Source organism: Cynocephalus volans, chromosome 11, assembly GCF_027409185.1.
Source record: "Cynocephalus volans isolate mCynVol1 chromosome 11, mCynVol1.pri, whole genome shotgun sequence".
NCBI lineage: Eukaryota > Metazoa > Chordata > Mammalia > Dermoptera > Cynocephalidae > Cynocephalus > Cynocephalus volans.
The window spans coordinates 90,922,384-90,950,048 of record NC_084470.1 but is presented as its reverse complement, the minus strand read 5'-3'; the positions used below and the strand labels follow the sequence as shown (position 1 = coordinate 90,950,048).

At 50.5% G+C, this 27,665-nt stretch overlaps 1 protein-coding gene across 2 annotated transcripts; it reads left to right on the top strand.

The window, feature by feature from the left end:
- The first annotated feature begins 1,265 nt into the window (after positions 1-1,265).
- SSUH2 (ssu-2 homolog) lies at positions 1,266-26,517 on the top strand. 2 transcript variants are annotated; one of them, XM_063115457.1, is made up of 12 exons: positions 1,266-1,293; positions 9,988-10,086; positions 10,460-10,541; positions 12,045-12,174; positions 13,443-13,503; positions 14,593-14,717; positions 15,805-15,867; positions 17,576-17,661; positions 19,012-19,104; positions 19,657-19,762; positions 21,485-21,592; positions 26,371-26,517. In XM_063115457.1, the coding sequence occupies exons 1-12, from the start codon at positions 1,266-1,268 to the stop codon at positions 26,515-26,517; spliced, it is 1,128 nt and encodes a 375-aa protein (XP_062971527.1). The 2 variants fall into 2 exon arrangements, with proteins under 2 accessions (XP_062971527.1, XP_062971526.1); XM_063115456.1 differs by having other exon boundaries at positions 12,042-12,174.
- Positions 26,518-27,665: the final 1,148 nt, after the last annotated feature.

The following is a 27,665-nucleotide window of genomic DNA, read 5'->3' as shown; positions in this document are numbered from 1 at the left end:
CAGGATCTTGGTCTTTCTCATGTATAAACAGTCATAAAACATATACTTCTCAAGTTTTAAAAATTCAGAGCTCATACCAATCATAAAAACCTATCTGTGGGGATGGAGTCATCTGACTGTATTTAAGAAGTGTTTGTGAAAACATTGCTGTTGCTTTCGTGATTGTCACTGGCATTGGGGGTGGGCAGTGAGTGATGGGGATGAAAGCCATGGAAAGAGGAAAGGCACTTTGGGGAGCAGCTGGGAGCCATCTCTGTGTGCAGCATGCCCATCCCAGACAGGCAAGCTTCAGGACACCGACAAGAGGTCCGGTGCTTCCGGAGTGGATGCAATCCCCAGTCTTCGTTAGGGAGAATCATGACATGTCCCCATGTGCACTGCTGGGCTGGGCAAGTCGAAGAGGGCAGAGGGTGTTTGTTCTGCCCTGTGGAGCAAAGCTGCCCAGGCCGGAGAAGCCCAGGCCTGGCTGCAGAAGAGTCACTGCCTAGGCTGCGTGGAGGGGTGGGACCAGTTCACATCCTCCAGGTGACCCAGCTCCAGGTATTTAGTCTCATCCAGAGGGGAGGCATGATCTTCCAATGCTTGGGGTTGAGGGAGTTTTCAGCCCCAATGCAAAAGGCTTAGGAAAAGACCTTTAAAATATCCTCAGCTGCTTCACAGGGACTGGGCTAGCGTGGTGATGGAATGGCCCCGCGGCCTGAGTTGGAGCCAGCTCTGCCCCACCTGTGCCGTGTGGCTCTGGAGGGTCGCCTCACACTCTCAGCCCTACTTCTTCCCAGGGAGACGAGGAGACTGGTGCCAAAGAGACCAGAGGTCCCCCCGACCTGAGTACCATGCCTTTTGTCCCCCTTGGGGAGGCAAACTCCTTGTGGTTATTAATGCTCTGTGTCCCTCATGTACTCAGAAGCTGGCCGCCCACAGATGCGGGTGGGGTGCCGTGGTCCCGTGCTCCGCCTTGAGAGTCAGGTTTTGAGCCTCAGCTCACGATGCTAGTGCCCCTCTCACAGGGCTGCAGCGAGGACACAGGGTGTTAGAAACTTCCACAAGAGCCCGGCAGGTGGGAGGCTCTGTGAGGAGGAGCTCCAAGAACCCCGTGGGCTGGGGGCAGGGTGGCCACGATGGTGGGCACGGCTGTCGCCCTCTGTTGTATTCAAATCGGTAACAATGGGCCTGCCCTTCTGGGAGGGGCCTGTGGGTGGTCCCTTAGATTCAGTAGCCCGAGTGCACTGGAAAGGCAGACACCTCCTTGGCTGGACGTCTGGACCATGGACAGAGATCTGAGTGAAGACGACAGTAAGTAGGGCCCTGGAGATCCTAGAGAGGGCAGGGGAGGGGGCACCTCTGCAGCTAGCACTGTGCACAATCTTCCATCGGCCTAAACACCGCCTCAGGTCTGCATCTGTACCCGAGAGCATCCCTTCCTTCCTTCCTTCCTTCCTCTCACGTGTAAAGCCCATTCGCAGCCTGCAGCCTCTTCGTCCACCGAATGCCTGTGGACCATGGAGAAAGAAGGTAAAAAAAAAGATGAAAACTTTTCTCCCCGACTGTGGTGACACCATCCAAGCCTATATTCTTTTTCCTTCCTTCCTCTAGTTGACAGTCCCCCGCAGCCCCCAGCCAAATGTAAGCGTGAATATCAGGATTCTTACTTCAGTGGCAGTGTGGTTCAGTTTTTAGATGAGGTTAGGTTTACAGAAAGGTCCTGAAAAGTCTTTACTCGTGATCTTCTTGTTCATTACTGCTCAGGAAACCTATCCCCTGGGGACCCCTTCTTGTCATTACTAGGACAGAAATACAATGGACTATTTATAAACTTGAAGAAGGAAATTATATTCAGGAGGAAATGTGCTATTTTTAGAAAAAGGAGATTTTGGATCCTGAATTTGGAATGGGCAATGTGGTAGTTGGAAAGAGCCTCAGACTGGGAACTGGGGACTAGGGTTCAAGTCCTGGTTTTCTCTGAATTGGCTGTGTGATCTTGGACAAGTCACTTAACTTCTCTGACCCTTACTTTCTCTATAAAAGGAGATTGGATCATGAGTTCTTAATGTGAGGACCTTGATGGTACGGGGAAAATGTCATGTGAATGTGCTTTTCAGAGAGTGTGGAGAGAGTCTACAGCGTTCATCTGAATCCCAAAGAGGCCTGTGACACTAATACATCTCCATAGTCACCAAACTTGGTGACCTGAAAGGTCCTTTGCAGGTCCGACACTCTTTATTGTCTTTAATGTTAGTGTCTTAAAGCTTTAAGTTTTAGAACTAACCAAAGTAGAACATAAAACTAATTTATGCTAATCCTACAGAGAGCTCAATTTAAATTTTGTGGGAATCCTTTTTCATATTGACGTGGGAGACTGGAGATATTTTAGCAAGTGTCTGAGGAGAACCTAATCTGATCTCTGATATACTGGAAATTGTGTATCCATAGTCTTGTTCTAATAAGCTTTTACTCACATTCTAACACAATCTTTTCCCTTCAAAACACTGTTCATCAGCAGACTTTCAATTTATAATTAGAGTTTCTCTTAGTAGCAGTGAACTAGGTCAGATTTGGATTCAAACCCAAGCCCTGCCTCCTAATTGCTGGGCGACTTTGCTCAAGTCACTTAACCTCTGTGAGCTTCATTTCTGCTAATAAAAATGGGGTGTTGTCATCTTGTAGGACTGGTCAAAGATTCACTGGCTATCCCAGAGTAGGCAAGGAGAAAATATTGACTCTAGAAAATGACCAGATTATGTCTCCAGAGCTTTAAGAATAAACTGCTACTAATGGAAAGTACTGTCACCCGTGAAGTTTCTGCTTTAGCTTCATGCCTTTTGGTGAGCAAGGTGAGAACAAGATGGACGCTTTAGTTCCCTTACAATTCGACAAACCCTGATTATGTTATAGGGTTATGGTTTCTAATTCAATGGAACTCAGGTCAGCACTTAGGGTATACTACAAGGTACAGAATCATCCAGAAAAGTTTTTTAGAAATTAAGATGATGAAATCTGAAACTAGGTAAGTTTTTGTCCAGGTGTCAGACAGGGAGCCTGCTACAGGACCTCCATAATTTAAATGTGCCTTTTGGGTGGCTGCCCATTTCATCTGGTTGAGTGCCTTTCCTAGTCACTAATGTGTTGTGCCCTCAGTTTTTGGGTCTATCATGTGGGCAGCTTCAGAGAGAGAAAACCTTTCAAAGACAGATTTTTGCACCAAAGTATAAATGGATAGGGACCTTCTGGGATGTGGCTCCCATGTGCAAGTCACCTTGAAGGCCTGTTAGCACCGCCACTGTCAGTTGCTGGGATGCCTCTGACAGCATCCCCAACCGGAGCAGCATCTCCCACCGTTGGCTGGGACACTCCCAGTGATGGCCTGACCCCTTGTACAGCTGGCACTGCCCACAGTCCTTTTTTACGTTGAGTCGCCATCTTTCTCCCTGGAGCTCCTACTCTTTGGTCTTCATTCTAGGCCCCAGGGCTACTCAGAACGTGTCTCTTCCTTCTCTAAAATAAGAGCCATTAGAAGACTTTTCTCTAGCTTAACCAGATCCTATTTCTTCGGTGGCCCCAGATGAAGTGTAGTTTTAATCGCTCCTCTTTGAGTGCAATGTCCTACACAGAGCAGAAGAGAAACAGTCCTCTCCCGTATTCCATGTACTATGTCTCTTGTAATATGACTTCTTTTATTGCAGACTGAAACCCCTCCCAGAAATGGTGAGCAAGAGCCTCTTCAAGTAAGATGGGCTATCACTAGACCCCATGGTAATTTTAGGAGGGGGCTTCTCTGGTGTAAGACTATAACACGCAGGTTGCACCTCCTTACTCCCGGGCATTGGTCCCTGTGGAAGGGGAGAGGATTGAGCTCATGAGTGAGAACCCTGATCTGAGGCCACACCACCATCACCATCAATGGCTCAGTGCTGAGGAGATGGGACTCTCCCCTTGTACCCAGGCCGGCTCTGCCCCCTAAAGTTTTATTCATGAAAGTGCCCCCCTCACACCAAGCTCTGAGTTGGAGATCTGAGCCTGAGGCTGTTATGATGTCTTGGTGCAAAGGTGGCTGGACTTCCTGGCAGGGGCCCAGCTGCCAAGACCCATGGTGACTGAGCATGGGGTCTGAGCATTTTCCGCATGTCCCTTAGGATGGAGCACAACCATCAGGAACCACAGTCTTCCCTGCTAGATTTGCCCTGGCCTCACGGGCCTATTCAGTCTTTCCCACAGGCTGCCACATTGCTGGAAGGGGATGGCAGGTCCAGTAACCCCTAATGGAAAGATACAGCGTCTACACTGGGGAGTGTATAAGAAATGAAAAGCTTTACTGAAATCATCTTCTACTTAGAGAGGACCCCAAGAGCTCTCTAGAATCAGTTTCCAAACCCCTCTCTTATCTATTGTCCCAGGCGTTCCTTTCAGTGACTGTACTACCTGGGCCCTATATATTTCTTCTTAGAGAAGATAAATCAAGGCCCCCCAAGAAGTGATTTCCTCTCAAGACTACATAGCAGGCTTGGTATTTTGTGCTGTGCTCATGGCTGCGGGAGAGGGGATGAACAAAACGGTGACCTACCCTCAGGGTGCTCAAAGTCTGGTGGGGGATGCAGGTCCCATGTGGACTTTTTGCAAGTATTCTTATAAAGCCATTTGGCAAAAGCAACAATAGAGAGTAGGACAGAGTACTCAGGGGTTGGGGGCAACCACACCCAGGCAGGCTTTGGGGGCACTGAGGTCTGGGCTGAGTCAGTCAAACTGAAGGGGGTGCCTGAGGTACCAGGGGCAGGGATAGCCAATGCAAGGATGGGGATTAATGGCCCAGGGTGTGTGTGTGAGGGTGAATACAAGTGCCAATGTCACAAAGTCACAAGCTGTCTCTGGAAAGGCAGCAACAGCTCTTAGAAAGCCCAGCCCCTGGATGGCTCTATCCTTGCACGATGGTGTTTTCTATAAAGCACGAATTTCACATCCTCAATAATTGAAAAACAATTGCAAATAACAATTTAAGTCAAAAATTGCAGTGTTCGCTGTGTTCTCTCTAGGCACAGCAGGGAGCCTCCACTCACTGAGCCTCCACAACTCAGTGAAATTTCTCCCAGGTCGTTGTCCCCCGTTCCTCTCGATGTTGGTCTCACCACATGGTGGGCATTTGCTGCCCCAAATATTTCTTCAGTGGCTCCCAGCGCAAAGCAGCCACCTTCTCTCTGCTGCCTCAGGCAGGCTCATCTTGCTTCCATTTCCCCTTTCTGCTCTGTCCTTCAGCCCCACTGCCACCCCCTCCCTCAGCTAGCTGTCATCCCTTCTCACACTCTGGTCTGGACAACACTGGAAGGCTTTTACCTGGCATGAGGGCAGACATGGGGCAAGGGCAAGTCATGTAGGGCCTTATCTGCCAAGTTCAAGGGTCTGAATTTAACCATGGGTAGTAGTGAGCCACCGCAGTGTTTAGGTGTGACATGATCAGGTTTTCTGTCTGGTCTTGCTAGGAAGTCCCTTAAATAGTGTAGCCAATTATTTGTTTGCTCGTTCTTCGTGGCAAACAGAAATTTCTTTTTTTTAAATCTTATCATCACCGGAATCTCTCCTTTCCTCTCCTTAAAGTTATTTTCATTTGTGGTAGAATACACATAATATAACCTTTACTATCTTAACCATTTTTAGGTGTACAATTCAGTGACATTAAGTTCATTCACGTTGTTGTGCGACCATCACCACCACCCATCTCCAGAATTCTTTTCATCTTGCAAAACTAAAACTCTGAACCCATTAAAACATCCCCCTCCCCCCCAGTCCCTAGCAACCACCACTCTCCTTTTGTCTCTATGAGTTTGACCACCGGAATCTCTCTTACACTTTCTTAAGAACAATTCAAATCATAAGGCATTTATGCACACCAACTGTGTGGATACCTGTTAGGTGCTTTGTGGGCCTAACACTTACATGTGCCTACTGTATGCCCGCTCTTTGTTGGGATATACAAGAGACAGGGGTCCCTGTCCCAAAGTCACGCTTACACCTGTTGAAGGAGACAAGATATGAAACAAATTAAGGTAAGATGGCAGTGGGGAGCCATTGGAGCATAATTTCCATGCTTTTAAGGTGATTAATTTGGAATCAAGGGCAAAGGACATGGATTCCTTTTATCATCTGAAGTAAAGGGAATGCCATATTAAAAAGAGAAAATCATAACTATTCCTTCCTCCATAAGGAAAACTCCTTCCTATACAAATGAAAAGTAGCCTGTGGCAGGTGAGCAGAAACTCTGCCCTGGTGACTCTCTTTGCAGAGTTTTCTCAGCAGCCACTTGACGCTGTTTGCATGGAGGAGCCATGGAGAGTTCAGATGTATAGAAGGTCAGTGGGCATGGAGTCAGGATCTGGGTTCTAAGTACTATTTCTACCCATGCTGTGAATGTGTGAGCTGGTTGCCCAAAATCACATCTCTGAGCCTCATTTTGTTCTTCTCAGAAATGGGGATAACTGGTTGTTACGAAGGGCAAAAGAGATCATGCCTGCAACATTCCTTTCCAAGCCACAGGATCCCAGTGTGTGTATTAGGGTGTGGTGGCCCAGCTGGACAACTGCCGTGAAAAACTGCCCCAACACCATGGGAACAGTGACTCGGCTGGTGGCCCCTTTCTAAATGCTCCATGCTGGGTGTCACACAATGCCCAGTGACGTCCATGTTCCTGTTATGCTCATCGAGATCTGCATAGGAAATGACACATCCTCCTGCAGTTCAGCCTGGAGTCTTTTACTTTTGTGTGTAACATAATGGTGAGATGAATTTAGCTCTGACGGATGCGGCTGCCCCGAGAGGTCAGGGTGGCTCCCAGCTGATGGATGGAGCTCTGCATTCCCCACCTCCCATTCTGTCTCTCTTCCTGCCCCTTTGGTTTGGTCTCCAGCAGGACATCACAGCCACATGGCATTTCCCCGTCTTCCTGTCGAGGGGAGTATTGATTGATGTCCCAACAGAGTCAAGACTTCTGGGTGGGGCGGGGGCCCTCCCAGGGGAGCCGGCCATGATGGTCTTTCTTTCTATGCTTGACATTTTGCACCGTCATCTCCTGGTTTAAGGGAGCACAGAGAAAGAGGAAGATCCACCCTCCTCAGGTTCGAGGCACTGACTGGCCGGGCACGGGACAGAGGACTGTGCTCCCATTGTCTCATGAGGTGGGCACTAGTGTCATCGGCTTCTTTCATAGATGGGAGAGTTGAGTTCTGCAGGGATGTGTGACTTGCATGATGCTGTGACTTGCATGGTGTTGTGACTTGCATGGTGTCATGTCTTACATGGCAGAGAGCCCAGCCCGGGTCATGCGTCAGAGCCGGTGATCCTCACCACTCCGTCTCTGGGTACCGACTGCAGTTACCCTGGCTACTGTCCAGCCCTGACCTCGATCTTTAATTCTGATAACTGGGCTCACAGGAACTGCAATGGACAGGCATGGGCCCCGGCCCCAGAAAGGCTCATCTTCCGGCCTCCACCTCTCTGCCCCTTAAACTCCTCCCCACAGGTGAGTGTCTATATCAGGGGTGCAAAATATGGCTTGAGGACCAGATCTGACCCACTGCCTGTTTTCATAAATAAAGCTGTATTGGAACAAAGCCACACTTATTCAATCGTGTATTGTCTATGGCTGCTTTCACACTACAATGGCTGAGTTAAGTTATGGGGACAGAGAGTGTATGGACTGCGGGGTCTATAATATTTACTACCTGGCCCTTTACAGAGAATGGTTGCCAATCCCTGGGTCCCTGGTGGCTAAAGTAGCTTTGAATGCTTATAAAGTCATTAGAATCAAAACAGTATTGAGAACCAAGGCATTAATAATAATTCCAGATGAATCATCACATTGGGGACTTCAACCCACATAGGTGGCATCGATTTGAAATTCGGGACGATGTCACTTTGCATCACAGCCACATCTCTCCCAGGTCTCTCGCTGTTTCCGGGCAGAACCATCTACTCACAAAGGTGACTTTACCTGCTTAGAAAGGCTCTCTCTGCATCTACAGACCTTCTTCAACCCACCTTCCTTTGAAGGTTTCCAGCAAGGAGAAAAAAACCTTAGAGATGCAGACGGTATTTCTCATTGTCAGAGGACAGGGGCATTCCTAATTTGGGAGTGGGTGGCAGCAGGGGTTGCTCACTTGTCTTATCCACAGACCCTCTTCCCTCTACTGTTCTCGGCCACGTGTTTGGGGATTCCAGGTTCCTCACCCCCTGACATCTCCACTTCCAGATCAGCCTAAGTTCCTCTCACTTAGAACAAGAGGTGCTGCTGCTTCTGGCTTTTATCAAACTTGAAAGGGTAGGATGTACTATTTTTATTTTTCTGGAGCTATAGAGCTAGAGACTTTAAAGAGAGGCCCCCCATAAAGGGTGTAGGAGATGGGGTGTGTCGGCGGGAAGTCTGTCCTGAGTGCAATGATGGGGGCAGGAAGGACCACTTCCACTGACCACTTCACAGCTCCCCTTTCAAGTCAACTCCCCTCATGCTTTCAAGTCAGAGCCTAAGGATTTTTCCCCAGCATAAGGGCTTGTGGGAACAGTTTTGAGGGGTGGTCTGGAACTGGTAAGGAGCCTTTATCCTGCTCTACCTCCATGGCTGTGTGACCTAGGGATACTGGAGGAAACTCTCTGAGCCTCTGCCTTCCATACGTGCAGGTGGGAGGGTGGGGGAGGCAACAGTGTGGGGAGGTGCCTCACGAGATGTCCAGTGCTGCAGGGGGCCAGCTCTTCTGGGGGCTTTCCTCATTGGACTTGCAGGGCCATCTCTATCTGTGTCACACCTGACAGGTCAGGATGAGGCTCTCAGAACAGATATGTAGGGAGTAATTTTTCCATAAGGCTTTGCCTCATGAAAAGGACTTGGAAGGAACATGAGCTGTGGAGTCAGACAGGACTCATTTTGAATCCAGCCGCACCCAGACCTTGCTGGCTGTATAATCTTGGGCGAGTCACAACTTTTCTGAGCCTCAGTTTCCTCACTGGTAGAATTGGGGGTAGTGTGAGTGTGTCAGTTTGAGTCATCCAAGAAGCAGACACCAACATAACATTAGATGGTCAAGAGGATCCTGGAGATACCTGCGAAGGGGAGGGAGGGAGTGTCTTCAGACTGTAATGGGATGGACACCTGTGAAGGGAGGCAGGGAAGGAAGGAGACTGAGGAGGAGTCCCACACTGTGGTGTGACTCTCAGAAAGTCTTGGCCAGCTTTGTGGGGAGTCCCAGAGCAAAGATTTCCCAGTAGAAGCTGCATAACAAACTAACCCACATCTCGGTGCTTTAGAACAACAACGATTTTATTATGCCTCATAATTTGGGGGTAAGGATTTTGGGCAGGACTCAGCCAGAAGATTCTTCTGCTCCAGGTGGTATGGATTAGGGTCACTCGGTGGTATTCAGCAGTGGCTGGTCTGGCTTGGAGGTCCAAGATGGCTTTGCCTGCATGCCTGGTGGCTTGGTGGGGATGGCTGGAAGGTAGGCCTGTCTCCACGTAGTCTTAGCGTCTCTCCTCATGGACTCTCCAGCCTGACTTCTTACAGCTCAGGGCTCAAAAGCAAGTGCTCCACAAGGCAAGAAGTAGAAACTGCAGTCTCTTAATTCCTTCCGCTGTATTCTCTTGGTTGAAGTAGTCACATGTCTGCGTAGGTGCAAGGGAAGGGGAACATCCAAGAATGTGTGGCCATCAGTAACTCAGCACAGCATGTACATCCTAGAGTCATGGAACGTAATCATGCCTGTAATGCACCTCTCACGGTGGCTGGCACAGAGTAGGTGCCCAGCAAATAGGAGGTGCCATTCTTAATGCTGTTCTTGTCTTTGCTGTTACTGCTGCTGCTACCACCACCCCCACCTGCCCTGCAGACGTGTCCTGTGTCCCAAGGATGCCCGAGTGAGGCTGGCTTAAACTGTGAGGCTTTGTGTAATGCACCTGCCCTCATGTTTTAGCTTCTTCCTCCCTCCCTAAAACTCAGCCCTGCCTGTCTTTCCGCAGGTGTGGTGGACCTCAGTTTCGAGGCTGACAGTCCTCTGGTGCCCCCCACCGAACTCCTGGAGAGACTGCCCAGCTATGACTGGATTCTGCAAGGTGGCGGTAAGTCCATGGGGCCTTGGTTCCTGCGCCCTCTTCCTGGGGTTCATGCTGGTTGGTGGGGATGCCTCTGGAACAGGTTGGTGTTGAGATCGCTCCTCTTTACCTTGGGGAGGCCTGGAAAGCCCCTTGTCATGGCTGTGTGGGACAGGGAAGAGCTGGGGCATGGGCCCCATGCTCATGAACATTTCCTCTGAGATCCAGATGACATTGGTCTTGGAATCCCCATTCTTTTTGCAGTAGATGCCTCCAATGCATCATTCTTTTTCCTCATCAGTTCCTTCTCACATTCGGTCAGTCTTTCCTTCTTTCACCCCACAAGTATCTGTTCCTTTGAGCTGGGCTTTCCAGCCCATGACTCTATCCTCTCCTCCAGGACAGCAGATATTCTTCCCACCTTCAGAGGCCCCAGGGAGGCCCCAGGAACAAAGGTCCTGGTCCTCGTTCCTGGAACACAGGTGAGTTTCGGTTGTGCTCTGGGGACCCCGAGTGTTTCCACACAACCCTGTTGCCCCACAAGATCTCTCCTGGGGGATTTCAACCCTGAAAGTGTGTCAGGATCCCAGCCCAATGGGACCAGATTCTCCAGGGACAGGGCCTGGGAATCTGCATTTTACCAAGCTCTTCAGGTTGTTTGGCTACAAAGCCAGGGCTGAAAGCCATAGTCCAGATCAGGGGTTGCAAACTCCTGCCTGTGGGCCAAATCCACTTTACTGTCTGCTTCTGCAAGCAAAGTTTTATTGGAAAACAGTCATGCTCATTCATTTGTGTATCATCTATGGCAACTTTTGTGCCACAACAGCAGAGTTGGGCACAACAGCAGAGTTGAGTCAGAAACTGTGTGACCCACAGAACCTAAAATATTTACTATCTGGCCCTTTGCAGAAGTTTGCCAACCCCCTGGAGAGAACCACACCTTCCTTGTTTGGAGAGGATTTGGGGCAGAGCTAGGGGTTTCCAGCCAGCTTTGTGCAGACAGAAGCTGGAGCCGCCCCCTTTCTGGGTGCAGCCTCTCAGTGGGGCACCGTGGCCTGCCTGAGAGGAGCCTCCTGGGTGCTCCTGGCCCCGCTGCTGCTGGAGGCGCCTCCCCTCTCCTCCCTGGCCGCCCACCTTCCATGTCCAGTGCAATCCCTGCTTCCCCTGTGGAGCCATCTCCAGCCACTCCGCCCCATCCTCAGGCATGCGAGTCCTTCTGTGCACTGGCCTGGCAGGTGCTGGTGACACTAGTGTGTATGAGTTGGTGGGTCCGTGGTTCTCTCAGGACTGCTGTAGAGAACACAAGAAATGCGAGGTGGGAGGATGGAGGAGAGGATTCCTTTTTACTGGAGATGTTGGGGCAGGAAGAGCTTCACTAAAAGGTGGCATGGCCTCAGGAAAGAGGGGTTTTCCAGGAGGAGCAGGGGAAGCATCCAGAGGGAGGGCCTGGAGAGGGCCCTGAGTCTGGCTTCCCACCCGTCATCCTCAGGGTGAGTCTGTGGGTGCCACTGCGGCCTGCTCTCTGCTGGGGTCTTCCTGGCCATGTTGCTCACAGTTCCTCTGGTCAAGGTCAAGTTCTCTGAGGGCAGGAACCTCATCCAGCCCATCTCTGCCTCCTTCTAACTGTGTGACATCCTCTCTGGACCTCAGTTTTTCCCATCTGTAAAATGGTGTAACTCATCTGTAAGTTTTTTTCTTTTTTTTAACTTTCGATTCCATCAGCTCCTCTCCTGAGCTCTATGCTTCTGCTAAAGTGGTTTTGCTGTCCTCTGGCTGGAAAGACCTGCCACTCGCCACCCTGGGCATTTGTTCACACAGTTCCCTTTGCTGGAGGTGCCCTTCCCTGTTGGGGCTTTTCCACTGCTGTGGTCCTCTGGCCTCTTCCTTTGTGTACGGGCCTCAGTTTCCCACATGCACATTAAGGAGCCTGGCTGGCCTGGATGAGCCCACAGGCCCTTCCCTGACCCCTTCTTGGTTCTCAGAAGAGTCCCTGCAGTGACGGAGGAGGTGGCCCGTGAAGCCCTCCTCAGCTTTGTGAACTCTAAATGCTGCTATGGCAGTGCAGCCGCTGGCAACCTCACCATCCGGGAGCTGAAGCAGCAGACCCTCTGCAGGGTAAGGGGGCTGGGCCTGGGGCTGGGCCTGGCTGAGGGACTGGGGGCCGGGGTGCTAGGGACTTTGGGACAGAGAGGGGTGTGTGGGATGTGAGCCAAGGGGAAGGAGTCCCGGAGGGCAGTGCATGTGAATGGTGGGGATGCTGAACCCCTTCTGCCACTGGTCTGGTCCGAGGCTGTGAGTAATAATGAAAAGAGTAAGTATCATTGATCGTCACTGACAGGCCCGCATGCTCGAGGCTTTATGGAAAGCACGTTACACACACGTCTTGTCCGATCCTCATAGCTGCCCTACATGGTAGGCATTATAGTCACCACTCTACAGAGGAGGAATTGGAAATTTGGGGAGGCAGGGTTCCTTGCCCAAGAACATGCAGCTGGAAGTGATGGGGCCAGGACTGAAACTGGCTTGCTAGCCCCAAGGACACAGGAACGAGGGATGGGCTGAGAACGTCCATTTACTCCCCTCGACTCCAGCTGCCTCTGCCTCTCCCAGATCGCAGCTGTGCCAAGGAATCATTCATTGATCACTCCAGGGAAATCCCACCCCTGGCACCCAGAACACAACAGACACTTCTCTGTCCTTCTGAAATGACAGGGCATCCTTCTGAAATGACAGGGCAGAGGAACAGCTCTTAAGTTCACATTTTCAAGTGTTGCTGACACAGCTGTCCTCTGATGAGCACACAGTCACACAGACATCGGAGAGCCTCGCAGGTAGTGGTTAGAGCAGAGATCTGAAGTAGCCACTTTGCAGCTGTGTGACCATGGGCAAGTCAACTGACCTCTCTGATCCTCCATTTCCTCACTTATAAAAGGAGGAGCCAAGTGATGTCCAAGATCCCTTCCTGTTCTGTGACTTTGTGGACGATCATCAAGAAGGAGGATCTTCACATCAGGCAGCTAATTTCCTCCAAAGGAGAACCCCAAGAGAGTGGATTCCAGTTGCCTCCATCCATCAAAGGGCAACTAGTGCTCCAAAACTTGCCTTGTAGAATGTTTCTATATATGAATTCATGGGGAACTAAAATTGCTCCAGTTGTGAACCTGTCAGGGGAGGTTTCCTGGGGCTGGCTGACCCTACAGAAGTCCTGGGGCATCTGGAAGAGAAGTCGCTTTTGCCAGCCTGTTCCAAGCAGTCCAAGTGTGCTATGAGTGGGAATGTTTGGTTTTCCCACTGAGCCCTGGCCGGTGGGGAGCTCCAACTTTCTACGTGATGCTCTGCCTTCATAAAGGGCACGAGTGTGAACATGCTGTTTTTCTTTACAGTATCGACTAGAGACCTTTAGCGAATCCAGGATAAGCGAGTGGACCTTTCAACCCTTTACTAGTAAGTGAGTTGTCTGAAATCAGTTTAGTTGGGAGCAAATAGGGAAGGGGGCTGGCGGAAAATGTCAGGACTTGGCTCAGCCACTAACCTTGAATAAGGTGCTTTTCTGCTTGAAGCCTCAGTTTCCCCATCCCCTGTAAAACAAGAGGCCAACTTTCATCTCAGAGACTTTCCAGTGCTCATCTTAGGACATGCTTCCTGCCCAGGAAGTGGTTTGCAGGAAGACCTAGCTTTTGTCTCTGGCCACACGCTGGTGCTGCCACATGGGCCAGACTGCAAAGTCAGCATGTGTGCTTGGGCATTTGCCTGCCTCCCATGCTCGCATGTCAGTCCCAGTGTCCCCTAAGTCTCCAGACCCCTGGACTCCCTGTTTACTGTGCCATGCCCCCTTCTGCTGAACCCCACTAGAGGCTTAAGGTTCTCTGTCTGGGAAGCCCTTTGTCCTACCTGTTCTCTCTGCTGGGCTACTCTGGTTCCTTCTTCAAGACATGTCGCCTTCTTTATGAAGTCCTTCAGAATTTCTTCTCTCGCTGCCTCCCTCCCCAGCGGATGGGTCAGTCTTCTCTAAGTGTTCAGAGCCCTTTATGCAACTCTGGTGATTGTGATTGTACGCTGTGATTGTCTCCTCGAACAGAGGAGGAGAAAGAGGAGGAAGATGGGATGGTGAGGGGGATGGTGATAATACTGACGATAGTTCTTTTTACTGACCCCTCAGTACATGCCAGCCCTTGTGATCAGCATTTTCTATGCATTCTTCTATTTAATTTTCACTACCATTCTGTATGATAGGTGCCACATTATCCCCGTTTTAGAGATGAGAGAATTAAAGCTCAGAGAGGTTAAGTAACTTGTCTGGAGTCACACAGCTAAAAAGTAGAAAAGCCAGGAGTATAGCCCAGGTCTACCCAACTCTAAAGCTTGAGTGCTGAGCCATGGACTCCAAAGGGGCCCTTCTCTACCCACCCCTGCAGCTCTAGGATCTACACTAATTCCTGGCACCAAGTGAAGGCTCGGTGCTGTTTGTTGAATAATTGGAAGTTTATCCCTGTGGCCCTTTGCTGTTCTTACGAGGATCCCTTTCTGTGTCAGACCACTCAGTAGATGGGCCACAGAGAGGCACCTCCCCCAGGCTCTGGGACATCAAGGTCCAGGTCCCCCCGATGTTTCAGGAAGACACCAGGAAGTTCCAAGTCCCTCACTCATCACTGGTCAAGGTAACGTGAATATTGGAATATCTGCTCTTCTTCTCTCTGAGCTGGTTTTCCAGGCATTGCATAAAGTTTCTTCAAACTTTATCCTTTTAAGAAGGAAAACCCAAATCCAAGCTAGTGGTTCATTTTAAGCTTGTAAAAAAACATAATTTAAGAAAACCCAGTGTATGGAATGTAATTCCATACAAAATTCCATGCAAATTAAGGAGTGAGTATTCATGTAGCATAAAGACTATCCCATTCAAATAATTGTCACCAGCTTTAAATAGTGAGCAGTAACATTTCTAGACCATTTGAATGTTTTTTATCTTTTATTTTTTGCCTGTCAGTAAACGGCTGGAGTGCTGAATGAAACTGATATGAAATAAAAAGTTAGAACATTGTTGGGATTTTCCATGGAAGTCAGTGTGAAAGCAGAATTTGATCTCCATTCTGTTTTACACAAATACATTCATGGCATGAAGTGAGGGAAAACTAGTGTATTACAAAAGCATGACGGATATTTTATATTATGTTCTCATTTAATTGCTGCCTTATTTTCACTTTAGGACTTGATTCACGAGTGTAGTTTTACTCTGCATGTTTTCAGAGTTGTAAGATGAAGAGAACGTTGAGAGACTGAGAAGGTGCTCTGTTCCTTTGTCGAGGGTGGAGAAGCTATTTTGACTCAGTGATTCAGTTCTAGCAGCTAGCATGGTGTTCTTCACAAAAACGCCGTCCATTTTGTACAGCTTCTGTTCCCAAAGTCCACTTTAGCTACCCCATGGGCAAATGCCATCAGCCTTCATGGTTTAGCCTTGCAGGAAACTTCAGAGTGTGAGTTAGGATGTGGGACCCTGAGAACATGTGTCCCCTTCTTAGCATCCAGGACAGATGGGACTGAGGATCAGAGAAAATGGTGACACCATCTCCTCAACTCAGCATTCAAGGTTTTTAGGACTCCCAGTCAAATGGCAAAGGCTTTTCCTTCCCTGTACCATCTTCCTATCTGGCCCTGAATTGCTGCCACTCAATTTGAGATGGTGACATCATGGGGGTGGGAGGGGTGGCACTTGGGAAACTAGATCCATGGACAGCATTTCACTTTTAGGAATGTCACAAATGCCATGGGCGTGGGCGGTACAAGTGCAGCGGCTGCCACGGGGCAGGTGTGGTGAGTCATTGAGGGCCACTGGGGAGTAAGTGGTGATGGGTGGGGGGGGACATGGGGCTGGCTGGGGGCCTGGGCTCCCTGCACTCATGGTGTGACCTCCAGCAAGTCATCCTCCCTTCTTGGCCTCCATTTTCCCATCTGTAAATGGGAAGTTGGATTGGGTGGTCTCTAATGACCCTTTCACTTTGATGGTTTATGATTTTAATTCGTCTCCCCTTTTCTCATCCATTCAGCATTAGGACTTAGAACAGGACTAAGACGTGGGGTCTTTCCCACCAGGGACTCCTTGTTTGTGGGGGAGACCGACAAGTGGCCAGCATTTGTAGTACAGGTGGTGAGTGCTGAGAAGGTGAAATTTGAAAGGCTTTGAGAGACAAGATAGACAGGGGACTCATATTCGTTTCCTAGCGCTGCTGTAACAAATTGCCACAAACTGGTGGCTTAAAACAACAGAAATTTATTTTGCAGAACTGTAAGCTCTGGAGGGCAGAAGTCCAAAACCCAAGAGTGGGCAAGGTTGGTTCTTCCAGAGGCTCTGAGGGAGGAGCTGTCTGGGCCTCTCTCTAGTTCCCAGCCGCTGCCAGCAAACAATGGTCCTTGGCTTGTGGCCGCATCACTCCAGTCTCTGCCCCCATTGTTACCTGGCCTTCTTGTGTGTGTCTTTTGTTTTCACATGGACTTCTCATAAGGACACCTGGCATTGGATTTAGGGACCATCCTACTCTGTATGAGGGTGTATGACCTCATCTTAACTAATTATGTCTGCTAAAACTATTTCCAAATAAAGTCAGTTCTGAAGTTCCAGTGGACTTGAATATGGGGGGCATGGTATTCACTCCAGTATGGACCCCTAAGCAGATGGCTAGGCTTTTGTAGCATGAGTCTTCTTTGCAGAAAACTTCAGGGCTATTAATGTCCTGGGGAATAAGGCCCAACTCCTATGCTCTTGGCTGTCCCGATCTGAGCCTGATCCTCTGGACACACACTGGCCACCTGCCACTCTGAACCGTGTCTTTCTCTGTCCTTCTCTCTGCCGGTCAGCCCTTCCGCCCTTCTGGTGGCCTGCTCTCCACCTGCGGATGCTCATGCCCACCACTCACGCCCCATCTGTGGGGCCCGGCGGTGGCCTGAGCCTGGCTTCTCCCTCTCCCCACCTGCGTCTTCCGTCCTGCCATTTGCCTCCTTGTGGCTTTCCCAGGGCCTGTCCCTGTGGTCTTTTCTGTTTCTCCCTCCACCCTCTGCTGCTGTGCACCCTCCCCCGCCACCTTTTAGGCTTTCCCTGCAATGTCTCCAGAGCCCACCCTGACTGACGGTGGGACCACTGCCTGGGCCTCCTCTGGGGCCACTTCCAAAAAGGAGCTTCCTGTCTCCAACACCAAGTCCCTGGCCAGCGGTTCCTCTCCCTGCTCTCTCTTGACGCTTGGTCAGGGGAAGTTCTTGGGGTCATGGGGATCAGAGAGGAAGCAGGAGGGGCTGATGTTTCAGAAGAAACAGGGATGTCAGGACGCGGAGTCTTCGAAAGCTACAACTGGAAGGGCCCGAAGATACCACCACGTCCAGCCCTCCCCTTTACAGATGAAGGGGCTGAAGCCACGGGGGAGGAAGTGTCTTGCCAAGGTCGCCAGGCTGGGATCAGAAGGAGGTCACAGGAAGCTCTAGGTCCACTTCCTGGGAGGCCCGTGGGGGCTGAGGCTGTGGCATGTTGCAGGTGAGGTGCCCATCCTGCAGCAGAGCCAAGCGCAAGGCCAAGCAGCCCCGGAGGTGCCAGATGTGCTCGGGGTCTGGCAGGCGCAGGTATGAGTGGGTCTCCCCGGCATGGGCGAAGTGCTCTTGCTTACTGGCCTTTCTGCTTTTCATTGTCTGCCCATCTGGAAGGCCACCGGGTGTCCTGGCTCTTCACTGCCATGTCCTTGAGCTCTGTGCACAGCAGGTGCTCTGCGGCTGTTCATAGAGTGGGTGAGCTTTTCTTCAGGCCTGGCATTTTGGGCAAGCCCAGAGCTCATCAAACGATAATAGGTCAGGTGTGAGGAAAGAGGTGGCACAGGGAGGAAGGGGGTGGGGAAGGGCTCTCGAGGAGGGGACACCTCTTCCTGCCCACATGGTAGGGAAGTGAATATTGAAAACCACCTAAAGGCAAGATTCTCAACTCTCTGAGGATCAGGTCCTGGACAAATCCCTGTGTATAACTCGTAGCAGGGCCTGCGTGGAGGAGGGTGGAGGAAAGTTGGTTGATCAACGAAACAATTAGCAAAGCTCCATCTCGGCTCGCAGGGCTTTGCAAACAGTGGGCCACTGCATTTTGTAAATTGTGTCCTTTAACATATTTATAAATCTTTGAAGGGAGACAGGAAACCATGAGGAATGAAGGTACTTAAAGCTGGGCTGGTTAATGATACTTTTGGCTCATTGAAGCCGGGGCCATCCTTCTGACAAGCCAGAAGGTAAAGCTTTGGTGTACCTTCCAGCAGGGATGGAAAGAGGATCTTTGGAAAGAAACTCAGATTTCTTCCATTTGCAAGTGAAAGAGATCCAATTCAAACTAGCTTTGACACAAAAGTCAGCTTATAGGCTCAGGTAACAATAAAATCAAGGGGTATATTTCCAGGATGGCTTCAGGCCCAGCTGGATCCAGATGCTTAAACAATATCAGCAGATATCTTTCTCCTCCCTTCATTCTACTTTCCTTTGTGTTGGCTTTATTCTCAGGCTGGCTGTCTCCTGTAGAAGTGGAGGGGACCACTAGTACCTCCTGGCTTAGTATCTCCAGTAGAAAAGGAAGCCTCTTTCCTGAAGTTCCAACAAATGTCCTGGGGCAGATCTCATTGCATTCTCCTGGGTCATGTGCCCATCTTTGTATCAGCCACTGTGTCCAGGGAGATAAGATGATTGGCCAGGCTGAGATCCCAAGCTGGTTGCAGAAGGGGTTGGGGGCAAGCCCAAGAACCATGTGGGCTGGGTGGGGGAAGGGTGGTCCAGCCACTGGGGCCCAGCCACCACAGGAAGGAAGAATAGATGACCAGTAGGGGAACACATACATGACCACCACAGCCCACCCCCATGAGGAAGGATTTGGGGGTGGGGGCCTCTGGAAGCCCCTGGGACCCTGTGACCGATCTGAGGGTACTGACTGCGTGTCACTCTTAGGTGCAGCACATGCTCAGGTAGGGGGAACAAGACTTGTGCCACCTGCAAGGGGGAGAAGAAACTGCTGCACTTCATCCAGCTGGTCATCGCGTGGTATGTGGCAGCGTCTCAATGCTGTGGCCTGGCTGGGGTGGCCAGGGACATGGCCAGTCAGGTTTCTGCAGAGAAACTCTACCTGGTTGGGGCTATCATGGTGCAGGGACCTGCCAGGACTTAGAAGCGGGGAGATCTCTGGGAAGAGGCAGTGGTGGGTGGTGCGGTGCTGACAGGCTTCAGAATAGACAGATCTGAGTTCAAATTCCGACATCACCACCATCTGGTGCAGCAGCCACCCAATAGCTGAGCACGCCTGCCTGGGAACAGAGCCACTGTGTCCTCCTCCACCCCTAAGTCACCAAGGTTCCCATGCAGGATGGTTTCTCCTGTGCAGCACCTTGCTAAGTGCTTTGAAATGAGGTAATAGGACTGGGCTGTCAGTATCCTTTACTAGCTTCCCATTTTACAGATAGGCATGCTGAGGCTCAGAGAGGGTTATGAACTTTCCCAAGGTTCCACCAGCCCTCATGCCCAGGTCTGTCTGCTTCCAAAGCCCGTGTTCTTACCTGACACCCTGTGTGCTTGTGCCCCCATCTGCTTTACTTCCAGGAAGAACAGCCTGTTCGAATTTGTGTCTGAGCACCAGCTCGATTGCCCCAGGGAGCTCCTTGCTAAAGCCAAGGGAGAAAACCTCTTTAAGGATGAAAACTCAATGGTAAGGAGGGCTTTGTAGAGGGGAACAATGGAAGCCAGGCTCCTCCTCCCCTCCTGTGGGGTGGGGTGTGGCTGTCTGGGGGCTGCATTCATTTGAAAGGACAGGCTGCGGTAGGGGGTGGGGAATAGAGCTGCCCAGGAAGGAAAGGCTGCTGGAACGCGTGGGGCTGCCAGTTCCCCCTTGAATTTCACACACTCAACCCTTCGTCCCTTCCTCCCACCCTCTTACCCTCTTTTCCTCTCTCCCTCACTGCCCCCTCCCTCCTGCAAATCTTGAGACCCTCCCCTATACCAGGCACTATTCTAGGCCCTGGGGATATCACAGCAAACAAAACAAAATCCCTGCCTGTGTAGATTTTACAGGGCCATTGGGAAACACTGAAGCAGGATAAGGGGACAGTCAGGGGTACAGGCAGGGATGGGGTGTTGTTGCAGCTGGGGGCAGGGAAGGCCCCTGTGGAAGGGACGCTGGGCAGAGTCTGGGATGCAGTGGTACAGTGGGGGAGTGGACCACGTGGTCACCAGAGTGAGGGAGCAGCGGGGCAGAGGGCAGTGAGCCACAGCAGGAGAGGCAGTGTGGGGTGGGCAAACTGGCCCACCACCTGCTTTTATGCATAAAGTTTTATTGGAACACAGCCTTGCCCATTTGTTTACATATTGTCTGAGGCTGCTTTCCTGCTACAGGGGCAGAGCTGAGTAAGGACAGGCTAGATGGCCCACAAAGCCTCAAATATTTACCATTTGGCCCTTTGCATAAAAGGTCTGCTGACCCCTGTTGTTGGCCTTGACAGAAAACTTGGCTGCAATGGGACTTCTGAGCTTCCAGGAGAACTTGGCTGCAATGGGATTTCTGGGCTGTAGGGAGGGGTCCTTGGCCTCCTTCCTTTGCCCCAGTAGCTCAGCTTCCCCAAGGCTCACCTCAGGCATCACCCCCTCTACCAGCCCCGCACCCCACCCCCTGTCTGAGTGAGGTGCCTGCCCCCTGTGCTCATCCTGGCCTGAGCCTGTCTGGTGGTGGCGGTCACCTCCCTTCCCTCAGTGTCCACACTTGGCAAACATTTGAGGAGTGGCGGAGGGAAGGGGCTATGGTTCTGCATTGGGGGCACAATGAGGAGCCATGGAGGAGAGCGATGCTTGCCCCTGACGTGGGCAGGAGGATTCCAAGAGTGGCAGAGGGGATGTGGGGGGTGGGGAACTGAGTGGATGCCCTCGTGCTTGGACTTCATGTAGGCTGACTGCGAGCTTCTTGAGTTTATTTGGGGTTCCTTTTGTATCTGCTGCTCATGGACAGTGACTGGCATGTAGTAGGCAGTTTGAATGTTTGAATGTGAATCTGAGTTCCTATCCCTTTAGAAGCTAGGCCTGTACAGACCACAAGTCCATGCCAACAGGGACCACAACAGCCTTTGTCATTGCTGTGACCCATCACTTAGCATGATGGCCAGCACACAGTCAGCATGCAGCCAGGGTTTGCTGGGGAACGAGTGGGCTGCGGGTGAAGGGGTACTCTGATTGCAGCCCCCCTTTTGTTGGAATTCATGGGATTGGAACGTGGGTAATCACGTAGGTTAAACAAGTCCCACCAGCTTGCTGTGTGGCCTTAGGGCCCTTCCCTCTGGACTGTTCTCTGGCTGGCTCCAGTCAGCCCCGGTGACTTCCAAGCCACTGAATGCTGATGCTCCGAGTCTGTGTTTGAGACAGCAAGGTGGTCTGTCTCCCCCAGGTGTACCCGATTGTCGACTTCCCCCTGCGAGAGATCTCTCTGGCCTCCCAGAGGGGCATTGCTGAGCACAGTGCTGCCCTGGCTTCCCGCGCCCGCATCCTGCAGCAGGTGAGTGTGGGGGGGACCTGGGGACTTGAGGGGTGGGGCAAGGGATGGAGGGGTTGCCCTGGCTCTGATGTCTCCTCCAGGGGCTGCTGATCCTTCAGGATCTGGCCTGGGGCTGTCGAGAGGTGAGGCTCCTGGGGCCAGGCTGGGGGCGCTGTTTTCTGGTCATCTGGAGGAAGCTGAGCCTCCTCTCTGCATGGAGGGGAGGCTCTTTCCTGAGAATGTCGGGGCTGCAGGACTGAGGAGGTTGGAGGGGAGGGAGTCCCAGTGTGAGGAACACAAATGTGCTAGAGACTGACCTGAGGCTTGTGTGGCCGGAGGGCAGAGAGCAGAGCAGCGTGAGGCTGCAGAGGCAGGAAGGGCCACAGGCTATGGTGACAAGTTTGGATTTTTATTCTGAGAGGTGGCAAGCTATTGAAGGGTTTCAAGCACAAATGTGGCATAGTGTGACTCGGATTCAAATTCCCTGGTATTCAGAGATGGGAAGGGAAAGCTGGAGATCCACGTCATGGGCTTGGCTGGAATCCAGCGTCCTGCTGCTCAGGCCAGCGCACTTCCCAAATCTCAGCCTGTCCTCCTGCCTGGGTGTTTTGGCTGCTATATTCTGATGGCCACCAGGTGGCGGGGGTGCTCACCGCTTCTCCAGGTGCAGACTGAGATGCCCCTCTGGCCACCGCTGCAACTCGCCAAGGGGCCATAAGATGGGGTTGGCCAGGGAACACTCTGCCCATGAGGGGGGATATCTGGCAGCCGGAGACTGAGCCTGGCAGACTGGGCTCAAATCCTGGGTCTCCTGCCTCCTAAAAGATCCTGAGCTAGCTACTTCCTCCTCCTTTAAGTCCAGTTTCTCATCTGCAAAAAAGAGACAGTGATGTCACCTCAGAGAGCTTTACAGGCAGGAGATAATTTGATTAAAATGCTTGGCATCTGGTGCTCAAAATGTCCCTTTTCCTTCTGTTTTTTGCAATGAGCATTTCCCCTTCTCTCTCTCTGCACAGCTCTCCTGTTTTCAGAAGAAGGACACATTTCATCTAAAATTAATACAGACCATGTTGGAGCTGAAAGGGGACTTAGAAATCATGCAGTTAAGGCTCTGCAAACTTAAATGCCAGGGCCAGGCAGTGACATGGGGGGGGGGAAGTTTCCCCTCAGCCAAAGGGGCCAGGCACCACTCAACTTTGTGTAGGCTCAGGGCCCAGAGTTTCCAGACCTTCTAAAGTTCAGAGTTTTATACGAAACCTTCCAATTTTTCAATATTGACAATGAAATTTTTAAAATGCTAAGAATCCTGTGTGGGCTGATGGGCCTGCATTGGCCCAAGGGCCACCATTGGCTTCTCAAGGTCTAATCCAAATTCATGACTTTTCCCATAAATCAGAGGAGGCCCAGAGAAGGAAAGTAATTTGTCCAAGGTCACAAAGCCTCTTAGTGAACAGCCCAGGAAGAGAAACCTGACTCCAAGTCAATGTTATTATTCATTGCATTCAGGAAACACAGGTGACTCTTTGAAAGCTAGTACAGCCATCCCTAGTCCCTCTGTATCTGCAGGAGATTGGTTTCAGGACCCCTACCCCCACTTCCTCCCTACAGAAACCAAAGTCCAAGGATGCTCAAGTCTCTGATATAAAATGGCATCGTGTTCACATATAACCTACCCATATCCTCCCAGATACTTTAAATCGTGTCTATTTATAATACCTAATGCAATGAAAATGCTATGTAAATAGTTGTTGTACTGTATTGTTTTTTATTTGTATTTTTTAGTGTTCTATTTTTTTTTTTAACTTTTTCAACTATTTTCAATCTGGATTGGTTGAATCTGTGGATGAGGAACCCACAGATAGGGAGGGGCAATGGTACAGGCTTGTAGGAATATCACTTGCTGGGAGTGGGATTTAGGGCCCTTTTCACTGGGCCAGACAGTGCAGGGACAAGCGCTTACCAGGGGAGGACCTGCTTCCCAGCACTGACGCTCCCTCGTGGCTTTGAGCCTCTCTCTTCCTTCCCATGGGCCTCAATGTACTCCTGGAGGCAAGAGAGCTGGATTTTGTTCTTTGGCACTGTATGTCACTGGGCACAACCTCCTGGGGCTACCTGCACTCTTTATGGGAGGTGAGCTCCACGTCTCCAGGACAGGACTCTGAACAGAGCTGAGCTGTGAGCAGCCAGCACAGAGAAGCTGGGGTGGGTGTGCAGAAGCAGATTTGAGGGAGTCTGGGTAGGGTAAGAATGATCCACTGAAGACCCCAGAATGGGCTGTAAGGGAGCTGGCTCTTGCAGTACTGGTGTGCTATGGTTTGGGTTACATCTAAGAACCCCAAATATTGAGGCATCTACCCTGGGGATGAGAAGAGGAGACAGAAATATTAAGTGGGGTAAGGAAATGATTTTAGCAGCTTTCAAGCACTGGTGGTTATCTGGGAACTTTTTTTACTTCTGAGGCTGACAATTTGAGTCCTTTCTGAACTCTTCATTTGGCTGCTGGTGAAACTGAGGCCCAAAGAGGGGAAGTGACCTGCCCCAAATTACACAGTTGTTGGTGGCAAGTCCAGGACTAGAACTCAGGCTCTAGCCTCCCTAGAACTGAAGCTTCTCTCCTATAACATAGTCCTGTCTCAGGCAATGCAGGTCATTTGTAAACAAGTCCTGGGGCCAGAAGGGTAAACCAGGGGACAGATGCTCATTTTTCTTTAAAAGAGACCATAATGGGAGATTAGGTCACTTCTGTGAATCTTTCTAAATTGGCCTTTGGTCCTGGAGCTGTCCAGGCTGATGTGTTACTCAGAATGGAGCAGTTAGTGCATGGACTCCAGCCACGAGGAGAGAACTGCCTCTGCTACGTGCCTCGCCTCAGCGGGCTGTGACTCTGAGGCCTGGAATCTGTTTCTTGCAGGGGCACGGCCAAGCCGGCAAACAGATAAGCAGCCAATTACAAGATAATCACTTGAGGGCTCTCAGTGTCTTGAGCAATTTGTGGTCTCAAACTCGGAGACTTTAGAAACAGAAGCAGAGGGAGGCGAGCACTCGCGTGTGTGTGTGTGTATTGGGTATCTGTGCTCTCCTTTTGATCTTAGTGGAAAAGTCTGGAAATGAGAGAGTGGTCCTGACCGCACTGTCCAGGCCTTCTGAGCAGTGACATTGACTCCATGTCCTTGTGCCCCTTACTTCCCATTTGGAGCCCTTTACACCCTAAGAGTGGTCTTCTCCCTTCTGTTTCCAAAATTGTCATTTGGATACCAGTTTCTCCATCGGTCTCATCGTCTCATTTGGGTGTCTCAACAACTCTGTGAAGTAGAAGTTTATATCCCCATTTCACAGATGAGGAAACTGAGGCCCAGAGAAATGGAGCCCATGATCACACAGAAAGCTCTGGAACTTTCATGTCTTCACTGACTCCTCTCTTCCTTCTTCAGTGTCATGCTGCCCCAGCTCTCCTCCAGCAGAGCAGGGAGACTGCTTCTCAAAATGCCCTCCCTGCCCTGCTCTCCTGTGGGGTTGCTAGGGCAGGTTTTCTGGAATGGAGAGAGAAGTCCAACAGCTGGATGGCTTCAGCTCCAGCTCCCCTCCCGGCCTGTTTTACACTTTTGCCTGGGGCCTCTGAGCTGCCAACTATAGCCAGAGGACTTGGGGCCCTTTTCCAGATGGGGAGAATTTCTGCAACTAAAGAGGGTTTGACTCTGGGCCAATCATGCCACCTCTCCCTGAGTTTGGGATCCCCAAATCTGAGTCCAGGACAGGGGAGCAGCTTGTGCAGAAGAAGTGATTCTGGCACAGAGCCTGGCCACAGTAAGTCCCCAAGAAAGCTTAGCTGAAATTATTGGGAGTAACATTTTTGCATCAACTATGTAGCACAGTTCCCAATAGCAAAACAGCACAGAGAGTTAATGGAGATGAGGTGCCTTGATGAGAGCCGGATATTTTCTCCCAAGGTGGGGCTGTTGTGTCCTGTTCAGGGCCTTGTGATTTAATCAAGTTATTGAGCAACTGCTCGGAGAAGGGGCCAGAGAATGAGGGACTTAGCTTCACTCTGTGGGCGGGAGGTAGTTCCCTATTCTGTTTTGGGAGCATTTAAAAAGAGGTGGATGTTGGGGAAGAGATTTGAGCATTGAATGGGTACAGTGAGGAGATAGGCCTTGAACTAAATAATCTTCTAAACCTGAAGTTTCATGAGCCCACAGGCCTTAGTTTCCCCATTTGTAAAAGGAGGGGAACATTTGCAACTGGATTTTCTCAAAGCAGGTTCAATACAACACATGGTGGTGGTCGGGGAGGGGGGTCTGAGAAAATATCCTGACACAGCCCACCAAACTGTGAAATTTCTTTGGTGTCAATGTTTTATTTTAAAATCTAATTCAAGTTTTATAAACCACTTCCTAATATTTCCATGGTTGTTTTAATATGTAAGTGTTTAAAGACTTTATTCTTCATATTTTCCCACCCCTGATCTAAAAATTAATGCTTCTAGAAGACGTCACGTTTGGCTGGCGGCTTTCCATACACCCTGGAATTCCCCTGGGGATGCCTGTGCCCACTTGGTGAAAACTAGGTTCAGATGGTGGCTAGAGATGAGTCAGTTTTGGCCAGAGCTTCGGGTATGTGAAGGAGCATAGCAGGAGATACATCTAGAAAGGAAGATTGGAGCCAAATTGTGCAGAGCCTAGAATGTCAACTCCAGAACATGCGCTTCATCCCACAGGTAGTAGGGAGCCACTGAAGGTTCTTGAGCAGGTGAATGACCTGAACAGAATACTGAAGGTTTTCTTGGCTATTTGTTTCCTCAGCGCCAGACCATCGAGCTGATCCCCCTCACAGAAGTTCACTACTGGTACCAAGGAAAGACTTATGTCTACTACATCTACGGCACCGACCACCAGGTGTATGTGGTAGACTATCCTGAGCGGTACTGCTGTGGCTGCACCATCATCTGACATGGTGCAGCTGTTCCCAGAGCCTGCCATTCACTTTTGCCGAGGAGGACAACAGACAGTCTATGAGCCCAATCACTGCTGGCTGCATTGGACAATCACATGCAAACCCTGGCATATCCTTCCAGAAAAATCAGCTAATTGTCAAGCCACAACTCTTTATGGAGCCCCTCTGGTGGAATCCATCCCTCTTATGTTTAAACTACAAGAATTCAACTACACAAATTCCCTTAGGCAAATGAGAGAAATAATTTAGATGGCGGGGGCTTTGCCTCTGGTCTCCAGGCTAATGCCCCAATCGAGTGTGTGGCTTGACACTGCCTTTTCCTCCATCAGTCTCAGTTCTGGTGTGCTGCTTCTAGTGTGAGCCTCTTGCCAAGCTAAGTGTTATTGAAATGCTTAAAGATACCCACAAATTTGCTGTCTTTAATGCACAGCTATATTAGCAGTGTACTGAGACATTAAGTGCAAAATTTTATGCCCCAGTCTGTGGGTCAGGAATTGAGCCATAGCCTGGATGGTTTATTTCTGCTTCAGGAGGTCTTGGGCCTCACCAGGAAAGCTTGAAGGCTGGGGTGTCTCAAGGGTGGGGGCTGAAATCATCTGGAGACTGGTTCACTCAGATGGAGGTTGATAGTGGCTATCTACTGGACCTGGCTAGAGATTTGTCAGTGGGACCACGTACACGTGGCCTCTCCCTGCAGCCAGGGCTTCCTCACAACATGGCGCCTCATGCACATCTGTTCTCACACTGGAGAACAAATCATGCTGGATGGACTGAGGATTTATTTGCTGATCCCTAATGCAGTATGTATGTAAAGATTTTAGAGAGTGATTTTGTATAGATGCAGTCTTTTACATTGGCCTTAGAGCCTGCTCACTGAATAAGATGTGAACAGGCTGTACTGTGTACCTAATCATGTGCAGGAGCTCCTACCTGGTGGAATGAGGCTGAGCAGGTGGAGGGGACACCTGAAGACTGGATGCTGAGTCAGCTTTGGAGAGTTGGTGCTGAGCCGGGTGGGCCACTGTGCACCTGGTTGTGGGTAACCAGAGGCACCTGTCATATTATGATGCCTGCCCCACTCCAAGAAGGGTATGCTACAGAAGAAGTGACCTCTGAATCAGACCCAGAGAGGGCCAGTTGACAC